The sequence below is a fragment of the Colobus angolensis genome, unplaced genomic scaffold (genome assembly GCF_000951035.1).
Source record: "Colobus angolensis palliatus isolate OR3802 unplaced genomic scaffold, Cang.pa_1.0 Scaffold91, whole genome shotgun sequence".
NCBI classification, from domain to species: Eukaryota; Metazoa; Chordata; class Mammalia; order Primates; family Cercopithecidae; genus Colobus; species Colobus angolensis.
The window spans coordinates 7,208,617-7,221,241 of NW_012123043.1; the positions used below are offsets into that span (position 1 = coordinate 7,208,617).

The 12,625-nt window shown below is 52.0% G+C and overlaps 1 protein-coding gene across 2 annotated transcripts in view; it reads right to left on the reverse strand.

The window, feature by feature from the left end:
* The window catches only part of PLEKHA6 (pleckstrin homology domain containing, family A member 6), a 157,710-nt gene that overhangs the window by 39,494 nt on the left and 105,591 nt on the right, over window positions 1-12,625 (reverse strand). For both annotated transcript variants that reach the window (XM_011931831.1, XM_011931832.1), the window contains 5 exons: window positions 9,491-9,595; window positions 8,750-8,822; window positions 6,196-6,296; window positions 2,541-2,683; window positions 483-965 (listed from right to left, as the gene is read on the reverse strand). In XM_011931831.1, the coding sequence (XP_011787221.1) occupies window positions 483-965; window positions 2,541-2,683; window positions 6,196-6,296; window positions 8,750-8,822; window positions 9,491-9,595 (905 nt within the window). The remainder of the gene's footprint in view (window positions 1-482; window positions 966-2,540; window positions 2,684-6,195; window positions 6,297-8,749; window positions 8,823-9,490; window positions 9,596-12,625) is intronic.

The following is a 12,625-nucleotide window of genomic DNA, read 5'->3' on the forward strand; positions in this document are numbered from 1 at the left end:
CTACTTGGTTTTGTTTTATAACTTCATATAAATCATGGCTTTAAAACAATTAGAGCTGTTCAAAAATGGAGTGAGTTGGTCTGGCAGTTAGTGAGTCTCAAGTGGGTGGAGCACTGGAGGAGAGGATATTGTAGGAGGGCCCATAGCTTGGATGGATGTCTGACTATAACAACTTCAGGCCTCCTCCCAAAGCCTGCTGTGTTCTGGGCTCCCCAGCATGCTGTGGAGAGGCACTGGGGTGCTCTGTTCCTTCTTCTGAAGGAAGCAGACAGAGAAACCAAGAATCAGGGACAGCAGCCAGACTCTAATGGTGGAGCCATGGGGCAGGAAGGATTCGGGCAAGCCAGAAGCATGGGATTTGGTTTCCCAATTCAGCCTGCTTCCAGGTTTCCAACAGGGGACGCCTCATGGGCTATGACCCCACTCCCACATTCTAGCCATAACACCATATCAGCCCCACCCCAGCCGCCGGCATGCCTCACCTCCGAAGGTCTTCAGGTGGGGGTACTCCCCGGCGCAGGTTCACCCACTGCTGAAGCTGGTTCATGGAGCTCTTGCGCTGGGCAATTTTGTCAGGGTTGGTGCGTGGCGGGAAGCTCCGCCGGTGTCCCCCAGTCTCTCCGTCCTGAGGCGGGAAAGCTGTGCTCCCTGGCCGGCTTGGGGAGTGGTACTGCCAGCCATTGGGCTGGGCAGGCTGTTCCCCACCCCTTGGCACCCTTGGGCCCTCAGGGTAAGGACTGCCTGGCTCTGAGGCTGGCTCCGGTCCAGCTGGGAGGCCGTTGGCTTTCACCAGAGGCTCTTTCTTGACTTCTGGCCTCTCTGGCCTTCTCTCTGCCTTTTCACAGCCTCGGCCATCACCCTCCCCTCGAGTCTTGGCCTCTGGCTCAGGCTTGGGGAGGCTGTTGTGGGGCGGCTGCTGGTGGTGCTTGCTGGGTGGGATGTTCTCCGAGTCTGGCTTCTCATGGCTGCTGGATGCCAAAGGAGATGCTGTCAGTGACTCTAGCCCAGCATGGAGTGGGGCAGGGGGTGCCACACTGGGAAGGAGAAGAGGAGTGGGGAAGGATGGGCAGGAAGGTGGCAATGGAACCAGGATTCTATGAATTCCTGTTCTGCTTCTTAAGTCTCACTGCTTCATCTTCTCAATCCAGCCTGGGAAATTATTATACAACCTAATCTGCCCCTACCCACACCTGCTGTGTTAACTCTGCCCCCAACATCTTCTCTGCAGGTCATTCTCCACCCCACTCCCCTCTGCCAGTCTGCTTTGAGCCCAGCCTTCAAGCTATGGCATGACTAACCTCACCCAGTCTTGGTCCTCTCTGCAATCTGTCCCTGACCCAGCTCCCCAAACTGGGTTTGCACTCTTATCAGTAACTGTCCTTGATACTCCAGCGACAAAGGCTTGTGATGGGGCACCTGTCTTTCCTATAGAAAGGTACTTAACTGCCAAGAGTCTTGGGCTCTTCATCAGCAGAATGGGTATAATAATATCTCCCCTCCTAGCACTGCTGTGAGATAAAACATGGCGGGCCGCAGGAGCAGAAGTTTCTGCTTTGAAACTCACACGCACATAAACACGCTAGTTCCCTTCTCCAAAACACATTTCTTCCAGGACTGACTTTCCATCAGAATACAGGCCCCACAAGGGTAGGAACGTGGCAGACTTTCTTCCCCTGTGTTCCTAGCACCCACTACAGTGCCTTACACTATTTATGTTTACAGTAAGTATTTGTGAAATGAATGAATGAACTCTTGGAAGTATGCCCCTTGGTTGAAGCGAAGATGGAAATTTATGACAATTTTCCCCCTAGAGCTTCCCAAACTCCACACATTCAAGCATCCTTGTTGAAACACTGCTTGGTAAACATTTCTAAGATATGTGAATGGACTTGGAGTCTACACTGTGAAACCCCCTTCTCCTGGATCCCCCTTAGCACCTAACTCAAGACTCCACACCCAGCTAAGGGAGAGACAGACGCTGAGACCGTGGGTGACGGCGGGCGATGGGAGCGGCCGTATGTTAAGAGTTTACTGCATGTCGAGTGTGTTACACGCACTCTGTGTAGGCCTCACGACAACCCTATGAGGTAGAGTTATGTTTGCTGGTTTTTGAGCAGAGGAACCTCGGGTTCAGAGAGGGTGAGTTCCTTGCACTGAGGTCACGCTGCAGCCAAGTGGACAAGGTGTGATTCAAACCTGAGTTTATTTTCCTCCAAAGGCGGTGTGCTTAACACACACAGCTGAGAAAAACCAGCAAATGACACTGACCTCTGGCTCCTGGCCAGGCCCCAATGGAACCTGGCTTTTCTCTTGGCCTCCCCCAGCTCAGAGAGAAGAGGAGGAGCTGGCTAGGGGAAGAGAGACTCCAGGCTCTGAAATCACTCCGCCAGGCCTCCCGCCTGGATGCAAGGAGTCAGCTCACACATCCTCCAGGGCTTCAAGCAGGCACACTGGGATTAGCAATGACCCAGAGCTGGGTGTGTCTTCCATTCCCCTCTTAATTCTTCCTGCATCCCCACACGCAATTCCCTGGCACTCACCTGTGCCGCACAGCTTGGGGCACTGACTTCTGGGCTGGAGGGATCTGTACTCGAGCAGCCTCTCCCATAGCCTGGATCCAGGCCTCTTGCTCCTCGGGGCTCTCGGCACTGAAGAAGTAGGTGCGGACCCCGGCATGCTCGGCCTGTGGGGAGAGGCAGTGCGTGGAGCTGGCCTCGGCCTCATCCACCCAGCACACAGTCACCTGTTGGGAGAAGACACCAACACCCACAGAATGGGCAGTCAGTTGGGCCATTCCCTACACCTGGGGCTCTTCCCCATGTGGAGCTCAGGAGCAAGGTGTGGAGGGCAGCTTGCAGCTACCCTGAGGGCTCCAGCTGGTACCCAGGTATCCACCTTGGCTGGCTCTCTGGGCACCATTAGGCAGCCCAATAACCAGGTCAGCCTACTTGCCCCACCTGGGGTAATTAAAGCAGGAGGGACAATGATCACACCCACTTCCCCAGCAAATTCCATGTTTGATTTCAAAGGCAATGACCCCGTGTCTGGGAGAGAGGACCCCTGAGCACATGCCAATCTTAGCCCCAGCTTTTCACTGCTGAGAAGCTAGCACTGTCTCTTCCACGTGGAGAGACAGCCAAGCCCCTCTCTGTGGGCATGCAAAGCAGACACTGGCATACAGACAGGGCACACTACCTAGTTGGCGGCTGTGAGCAGGTACTGCGGGCGGGAACCCAGAAGAGAGCTCCTGTCCAGAGGAGGGGTCCTCACGCGGTCAGAAGGAGGAGAAGCAGAGAACAGGTCAACCAAACACCAGAGGGAGAGACAGAAGACGACGTGGCAGGAAATGGTGAGGAGCACAGGGAAGGGGGGATATTCAGATTGTCCCCTTCTACTCTGTGTCTCCCCTGGGAATGGCAGCACCCAGCAATGCCCAGTTCTGCCTACCAAGGGGTTGGGAGTGGAGAGCTTGCACCAGGGAAATTCAGGCTGGTGGTGGAGAGTGAGTCAGGTAATCGCAGCGCTAAGCCTGGCTCTGCTCCTGACCAGCTCTGTAACTGCAGACAAGTTGTGGTTTTGCTCTGGCCTTCACTGATGCATCTATTTCACGGGAAAAGGGTCTGCCTGGTGAAATTCAAAGTTCTTAGGCCACAAGAAAAAGAGGCCACAGGACTAAATTCTTTCTGGGACCTCACCATTACTTCCCAGTGAGATCCTCAGTAGCTTGACTTAGCCCACTCAACAGGGGACATCTAGCAGTGATTCAGAGTCTCGGATGTGAGCCTTACTCCAGCCTCTGACCCCTTGAGCCCTAAATCCTGGGTCTCTGGGGGTCGAGATAGCCTCAGGGCTCCCCTAAGCAGTGATGTCAAAACCACACCCTCTAAATGCTCAAAAGGTTCCTCAGTTGCAGCTGGTCCCACCTCGCCTCCACCTGTCCCCAGCCCTCAATTTCTTTCTGACAGGAACCATTACCCAGCAAGAGGCAAGGGTGGGCCTCCTTCCTCTGGTCCCCAACCTCCAGCAGAGGACTTAGCATGTGGGCGGAGCTTGGGGCAGGTGTGGGAGAGGGCAGGGGAGGTGTTGACAAAAAGCCAGTGAAGCCTCAAGAGGGCAGCTGAAACTTGCGACGGATGGGGGTAGAGAGACCAGAGGCCCAAGCAAGTCCTCTGGGTGGAGAACACAGGGTTACTGTAGAGAGGAGACACACAGGCAGGGCTCGTGGGTGTGTCCTGGGGCGGGTGGGAGTGGGCAGCAAATGAATTCATCAATTCAATGAGCATCCAGGGAGCAGCCTGTGTGTGCGGAACTCGCTGGGGGCACCAGTCACAAGGAAGGCAAAGACAGGCTCTTGCACTTGAAGAGCTGACAGTCTCGCTGGGAGACAAAACATGCCGCGGGAAACAAGGAGAGAGCAGAGGCACAGGGACAAGTGCTGTGACAGGGGAAGGCAGAGGGCCTGGGAAAAGGCAGGGCCATTGATGGGGAGTGGGCAGGGGTGCTGGCCTGGAACTATGAAAGGGGGCCAGAGAATTGAGGGAGCTGTCCCAGTGGGGCAAAGCCCTCAGAGCCTCTGTGGGGCCGAGTTAGGAAGAAGTTAAGGCATTCAGCAGTAGCCTGGGCAGGAACAGTTCCTGGCTCATTCTTAACCATCCAAGAGCTTTGCTCGGTGGCCACAGCAGGACAAGCCTCCCATCTGTCTCAGCTCCCCTCCCTTCCCTGGGGAAGGGCCGTGGAATAGCCACAATCAGAACCCTTTGTGGACCACTAAGCATAGCCCTCGGAGTCAGGTTTGAAAGAGGCAGTGCAGTGAAGGGGAAGGAGGCGAGGAGCTGGTGGGCAGAGAGGTGATATCTGGGATCTGTGGTGGGGGGAGTGTGTCAGTCACTCGGGGATGTTTATCTCACGCCTGCTGCTGGCAGAGCTCCGAGCTGGAGCGTGTCTGTGTCTCTGCACAGGTCTGGTGGGGAGGGTGAGACAGGCTGTTTGATTGTGTGTGTGGGTGTGTGTGTGTGTCTGTGTATAACAGGACTACTTGTTGTTGGTTAAACAGCCTGTTCCTATTTCCCCAGCTAGAACTGGCTCCCTGGAGTCAGAGTTTTATTAATTGTTCATTCTCTTCACACCTCTGGCATACAAGACCCCAGGAGGCTGGAAACTAATTATGTGCCAAATAAGTCCTTCCTTGATCCCTGTAGCGGGTCCTGTGAATGCTGCCCAGCCTTTTTCCGTGGCCAGGTGACTGGAGCCTGAAGGACAGGAAGGGACAGAGTCCCTTCTTCTAAGGCTCTGGAAGCTCAAGGAGTGACCTACGGGTCCCATCATCTAACATCATAGCTTTGAAGGGTCTTGGACAGCAACTGTCAATTAGGGCAGAGAGGGCTTTGTAGCCAGACAATGTGTAGTTGATATTATAATTTTATATTTGATAAATGAAAAGGAACCTATGATTTTTGCATCATAAAATACAAAAGGGCATGAGATTTTTATAGTTTTTGATGGGTCATGAATTTTTAAATGTGGAAAAACACTGGCCTAGGATGAGCCAGCTGCAGGCACATCTTTAACGGGTGGCTCCCCAGGGGTTCAAGGCAGTGATATTGAGCAGGCAGGAAAGGCCCATTTTCCTGTGCACTTGTTCTCTCAAATGGTTTCTTCATGAGATGTGCAGCTCTTGTGGAATGAAACTCGGCTCCTAATATTCGCTAAAGGCTGAAATTTGAGTAAGTTTTACTTGGAGGTAGGTAGAGTTTCCTGAAACCATGGTGGGGAGGAAGCCTTTCCAGAAAAGGTCTCAGGACCCACCAGCCACAGCTCCTGCCTCTGCCCAGAGGGATTTCCCAGGGGCAGGCACTGGGTAAAAGGTCCACGAACTCAGAACATAACTATTCTTGTCCCAGTAACAATTGTGGTGCTGCTGAAACACATCTCTACTGGCCCACTCTCAGGAGAATTGCCCACCCAACCCCCAAGAGAGGAGGAAGGTCCCAGCATAGCCTTGCTCTAGCCTTACAAGAGACTGTGCTGAGTCTAGGGGCCATTACTACTCCCCCTCCTCCACCCACCACCACTGCTACCACCATCACCACCTGGGATTCCTTAGGGTGACGGCTCTTGGCCCTTCTCCATTCCCATAGGCTGTAGAAGAGCAGTCCTCCCTCCCCCAACTGCCCTAGGAGGGGAAGACCAACTGACCTTAAACGTGTGTTTCCGGCTGATGTTGTCTGAGGGCTGCACTGCGGCTACCCGGAAGCTCAGGAGGGGGATGCTGCCCAGGATACTCTCTTCCTTCTCATCTGTCAGGGAGAGAGGCACAAGAAGTGTGTGTGTGTGTGTGTGTGTGCGCGCGCGCATGCATGCCAGGGGTGGGGAGGAGTGTATTGCCCCTCCCTGATAATATCAATACATATTTATTGTTCACCTCCTATTTGTCAGGCACTCAGGGCCACCACACATGCTCCGAAAGGGCACTCCCTGGAGTTAGGGAGTGTGATGGCCCTGGAGATGCTGTTCCAGACAGTGGGACTGCAGAGGTGAATAAGAGAGAATTAGTGCCTACCCTAAGGGAATTCGCATTCTAGTGCACAAATAAACAAAGAAATAACAGCTGATATTTGGAAGCTCAGGCACTGTTCTAAGTGAAATGCCTTAATAGATTTAATCCTCCCAAGAAACCCATAAAGAGGTACTATTATTACCTTTATTATTACCCTTATTTTATAGGTAAGGAAGCTGAGACACAAAGAGGTTAGATGATTTATCCAAGGTTACTTAAGCAACAAGTGATAAAATTGGTCTTCAAACACAAAAAGTGAACTCCAAAGCTAGCATTGTTGACCACTCTCCTATCTATCCTGCCTCGCTAAACGAGGCCATCCCACCAGTGACATATGTAACAAGGTGATGGAACAGATCATTGTAGAGTGGACTGTCCCACCTTCCGCTCTCTGGTGCCTCTGGGTCACTCTTTCTAAGGTTCTCCTTGGCACTCAGAGCCTGCTTTGCCCTTTCCGGCTGCAGATCCCCGCTGAGGTTCTATGTCTCCATAGCAAAAGGCACCCCTGCCTGGAGCGCTCTGGCCCTCTTCTCCCTGGGAGGAGAGGGCTAACAGTCCAGCTATTACATAATTCATCCCGGATCTCCAAACGAGCCTGGTGGATTGGCCAGTTGGGCCCCCCGCTGTCAGCAGGAGGCAAGAAAGGGCGGGGAGTGCTCTGTGGGACAGTGGGGGGACAATTATGAGACAATGGCAAGGCCCTCCCCACTTCCCTGGGATCGCTATTTGTTCCCCAGGCTGAGGACTCTGAAGAGCCTTCGGCTAGGGTTCAGAAGAAACCTCTGTAGGGTTATAAACTCCTCAAGCCCTGCTTCTCCTCTTACTCATCACATCTACACAGTACTTGGCCCACAGATCAGCTTCTCTATTTGGACCCCAGCATGGTACCTAGAGGAAGGGGTAAACCAGAGTAGTAGGAGGCACACAGGGTTGGACCCCAGGGCTGCCTTCAGGAGAACTGAGGCTCTTGTCCTCCAGAGATGGAGCCCCTGCCTGGCAGAGTCCAGGCCAGCATTTAGGTGAGTCCTGAGTCCATCTCTTGGTGAACAGTGACCTCCATTTTGGTGTGTCCTGAGCCTTTGGGTTCTCAGCTCTTTGAGGTTCTACCCTCACTGCTTCCCAAAGACTCTCCTCTGCAGAGACCCCCGTTTTCCTCCCAGTTTCATTCCCACTCTGGCTCCACTGTGGCCTGATATCCCAGAGGCTCAGCACCTGGGTCCTGGGCCTGGGCAGATTCCTCTCCCTGAGTCTTGGGCTTTTCTCTGGGACTGGACTCTGTATGCTCAGCCCCTTCCTGTTTTCCCTCCTTGGGGTTCAGGTGGCTGCAATACAGCAACCAGGGACAGCAGTGCTCTGCAGGGTCACTGGGTACAACCTTTGTTTGCCAAAGTTAATGATTCACTGAATTGCTCCCAGGAGCCCTGGAAATCAGGGCTGTGCACTCCTGGGCCGAGGGAGTGAAGGAAAGAGCCTCTCCTGCTTCATAACAATTGTACCCTCTCTCCTCTCATCCCTCACACCCATTTCCTCCCCTGCATCCACATGGCGCCACCATCACCATCACTGACCTCAACCCTTGCTGGTGCCCTCAGCCTGCCTTGGCACAACTTTTAAAAATAGAGAGTAGGGAAAGGGTGCTGGGGTCAGCAGAGAAGGTGAAGCTGGAGGATATTATGTTCACTCATTCAGTATTGACTGAGCACCGACTAAATGGCAGGCAGCGTTTTGGGTGCTGTGGATACAGCAGTGACCAACACTGACAAAAGCTTCTGCCTTCACAGATGGGACTGTGCATTCCAGTGGGACAGGAGGAAAGGCCACACACACGCTCCAATTAGTAGGTGACCTACTAGTAGTGACTAGTGACCTCCTCCTCTTTGTCCTTGTCCTCTCTCCCCATTCCTCCAGGATTTCACCAGCCATATGACCACCTTGTTCACCCAGTGTATCGCTGGAACTCTGCCTGAAACCTAGCAAGCATTGTTGAATGTGAACTGAATGGGTGAGTGAGTGAGTGTGTGAGTGAACAAGTGAGCTTTGTTTTTATCCTGCTGCCACTGGTGCCAGGACCACAGTGAGGAGATCTGCCCTGCCGGTGCCCATCCAAAGCCAAGCTTGGGGATATGGCAGAATGAGAAAGAGTGGTGGGTCCTGGCTTCCTGCCATCCCTGCCAGTCCAAGGGCCAAGCTCACCTTTGTAGTAGAAGAGGCAGCGATCCACCAGGACGAACCAGCGCTTGTTCCACTGCTTAACCCCAGAGCTGGCCTGTGGGACATGGGAGAGGCAGATGTGAGGGCTGCAGGCTGGATGTGGAAGAGGAGGTGGAATGCAGGGAAAAGGGCACCATGTCAATTATAAAGACATCGTGGCCCTAGCTGCGGCTCTGCTGTTAATGCATGGCAGCAACACCTGGAGACCTCAGATGCAAGGAACTGACATCAGATTATTGCCTATGACCTTCCAGTTCTGTCATTCAGTGCCTCCCCTGGGGAGGATAACAGGGGCAAGAGATGGGCAGAATGAGTGAGTGGAAGGGCAGGTAGGGATAGCGGCAAGGCCAATCTGGTGCCAATCTGTGAACCCTAGACTTTCAGGAGACACCTCTACCCCCCTACCCCCCACCATAATAAGCAGGACCTGCTGGGGAGCTAGTGGGTTGTTCCCACGGGGTTGGGGACTCATCATGTTTCAAGGTCATTGCATCTGCCCATCAGGACACTGGGCTGGGTTCCCAAGTTTGACACAAATTTTTCTGTGTGACTTTGGGAAGATACTCAGTTTCTCTGAGCCTTTATAAAATTAGGAGATTCATTCACAGAGACAGCAGGAGGACATACCAAAAAAATACATGGACTGTCATAAGCACAGAGGAATCCTCATTCTATGAGGAGAAGGTGGAGGCTACAGTGGCCAGAACAGCAGTGTGGCCTCACCTGTTTGAAGAGCCAGCCCGCCTTGGTGACAGGTGCATTGGCGTTCCGCTTCATGGAGTGTGAGCGCTTGCCAAAGGCGACAGCTTTGCGGGGTGTGCGAGTTGCCTAGGGGCAGAAAGAGTAGCTGACCTAGGTCCCCAGTCTCCTCCTTCCTGCTCTATCTGCAAGGGAGCCACCCCTGCTAGAGCTGCTTCTCCCTAGGGTTAACCCCGGGGTGGCCTCAAGCCAAGGGGCCCAGGTATGCGTCTTGGATCTATTGCTAACTCAAGGGCAGGGCCTTCCAGTTCTTTGGCAATTTTTGTCATTTCTAAAATAGGGCTCAAAATAATAATTCCAAAAAATAAAATAATGGTTCTACCTGTCTCACAGTTGGTTTTTTTTCCCCCCAGAGGTGAAAATAATAAGATTTCCAATTTCACTCTGGCCTATCCTACTCCCAGCCGCCTTACTCCCTCTCTCTTCCACAGTGCATTCTGGAGGTTAACTCCCTGCATCCTCGTCCTCTGAGAGTCCCGTGCGTCATCTTGTGCCCAACATAACATGGAGCCACGAGGAGAGACGGATGTTCTAGCTCTGTGTTGCCACGTGAACACTGTCATTCTTCCACACTCTGGCAATAGTCCACCTCTCTGGAAGCACCACTGCCTGATCTCCCACTGTTTAATCCTTCTCATCACTGTCCGCTTCTCAATCGTTCTTTCAGAGTCTAAGGGTTTTGATGTTAGTCCTCCTCTTCATCCTGTCTTGCATCACTATGGAAAATCTCCTTGCTCAGGAGCATGACCCATCAATGCCCTAACTTTATACAGCCTTGATGTCCTCGGCTCCAGCACTCTCCACCTGCACTCCAGTGACGCTCCCAGGTCTACACCTTTAATCTTCTCAGCACTCCAAGCCCCTCCACTGCTACCATCTTCACTTCCAGGATTCCTGCTTTCTGATCCCAACATTCCACCCTTTGGGCTTTCTCACTCCATTAACTCAATACCAGCTTTTCTGCTCCATTGAGGTCCCCAGCTCCTCAATTCTCCTTTTTTCTGGATCCATCAGCTCCTCCCCGTTTTCATTACTTCCCTACAAAGCCTAGGCCCCATGGTGGAGTACATCAACTGGGCTCTCACAAACCCCATCTATTGTCTTCCTACCTCACCTTCTCTAAAACGCAATATAGCACTCCAAATTAATCAAATTATCTACTCTCCCTGCACTGATAGCCAGATTATGGTGCTGTTGGAGGAAAAAAAAAAAAAAAATCACACTGCCATACAGATGAGGTTGCCACAGAGCCACAGTCCCAATCCCAGGAAGCTCAGCACCAGATGGCAGCTCCACTCCACACCCTCACCATCCTCCCAGCCCCCTGACCTCCCCTGCCTCTGCCCTCCCTAGAGGGAGGTCCCCACAGTGGACCTGCTCCTCCACAGAGAAATTGGAGGCTATTAGACATGCACTCCCTCAATGTCACACCCTTTTACCTAGAAAATGACTGTACTTACACTATCTTTGCCTCTTCCCCTCCAGTGTCAAAAGAAGAGGTGCTGCCCTCTTTCCAAAGCTAACATTTCTAACCCGTTGTGTCCTCTCAGACTTAGCTCCACCGACCATCTCCTCTCAAATATGTCTCTGATGTTTCCTCCTCCACTAATGTCTTCTCCTTAGCAAATGCACTCAAGTCTCTCCATCTGAAAGTGTCTCTGTCTCTCTCTCTCATGCTGCCACACACGTACCCAAATTCCCCTTTCAACCCTATAACCCAAGGTCCACTGTGAGATAATACCTTCCCTTACTTACTCTTCAGTCCTAGTCTCCTGGGAAGAGTTTCAACTTTCTCTCCCTCCATCACTCCTAAACCTCCTCTACCTATTTTCTGAAATGGCTCTTGCACTGTTATGGAATTAAGGCCACTCACTCTAAAGCACTGGGCAGTCATAACCTTTCTGACTTTCCTGGAACTCTTCTTTGAGTTTCTACAACACTATTGTTTCCCTTTCAATACCTCTGTCTGTGGCCACTCCTTCTCAATCTCCCCTACTTCCACTCTCCAAGTGTTGGTGGGCCTCAATCACACTTTTATTATTTTATTTTTATTTTCTCATTTTTACATCATGCCTGTGTTACCTCATCCATACCCACTGCTTCAGCTATGAGTAATACAATAAAAGCTCCCTAAGCTACAGTCAAGACCTCTCTTCCAGCTCAACCCATTTTATACCTGCTTGTCTGGCCAGGATTAAATAAGTGCAAAACTGAACTCATTCTCTTTCTAACCAAGCCTGTTCTGTACTTCTCATCTTGGTGAATAGTATTATGAGCCACCTAGCCACCCACCCTAGAACTCCATGTTATCTTCCATGGGTCCCTCGTTCCTCTGTTCCATTACGCAATCGTGTATACAGGGCTGATGAGTCTGTCTCCTTAATAGTTCTCAAATCTGCTCTTCCCTCTCAAATTCCACTATTGTTGTCTTAAAGGTCCCCATCACTTCTTGCTGTCTGCCCTCTACAATGAACTAAGGTTTTTTTCCAAAACACAAACAATCCTACTTCTGTCTTGCACTCATCACTTAGGAGAGAGGTTGGATTCCTCAGCACAGCACAGAGGACAGTTTTGTGAGATCTGGCAGGGCCTGTCACCCACCTTCTGTCCCTTCACCAGACAGGCCTTGCCTCTGGTTCTCTCATCCTTCCGTGCCTTTTGCAGCATGCTCCCTGGCGTTGGGGGAGGACCCATCCTCCCTTGGCCACTGTCAAATCCCAACTCATGCTTTAAAGTTTGCTGCAGACTCCCCCGCTCCACGAAGTCCTGATCCCCCTGAGTGGTTAGCTGCATACTACTCTCCACACATCTGTACAGTCCAAGCCATGGCCCGTGAGCCACACGCGGCCCAGGATGGCTTTGAATGCAGCCCGACACAAACCTTCTTAAAACATTATGATTTTTTTTTCTTAGCTCATCAGAGATTGTTAGTGTTAGTGTATTTTATGTGTGGCCCAAGACAATTTTTCTTCTTCCAGTGTGGTCTAGGGAAGCCAAAAGATTGGACACCCCTTGCCTAAAACCTGTCACAGTGCAGCTTTCTATCTCCTCCATTGCACCATGAGCTCCTTGCGGGGAGGAATTTTGTGTTTTTCATCT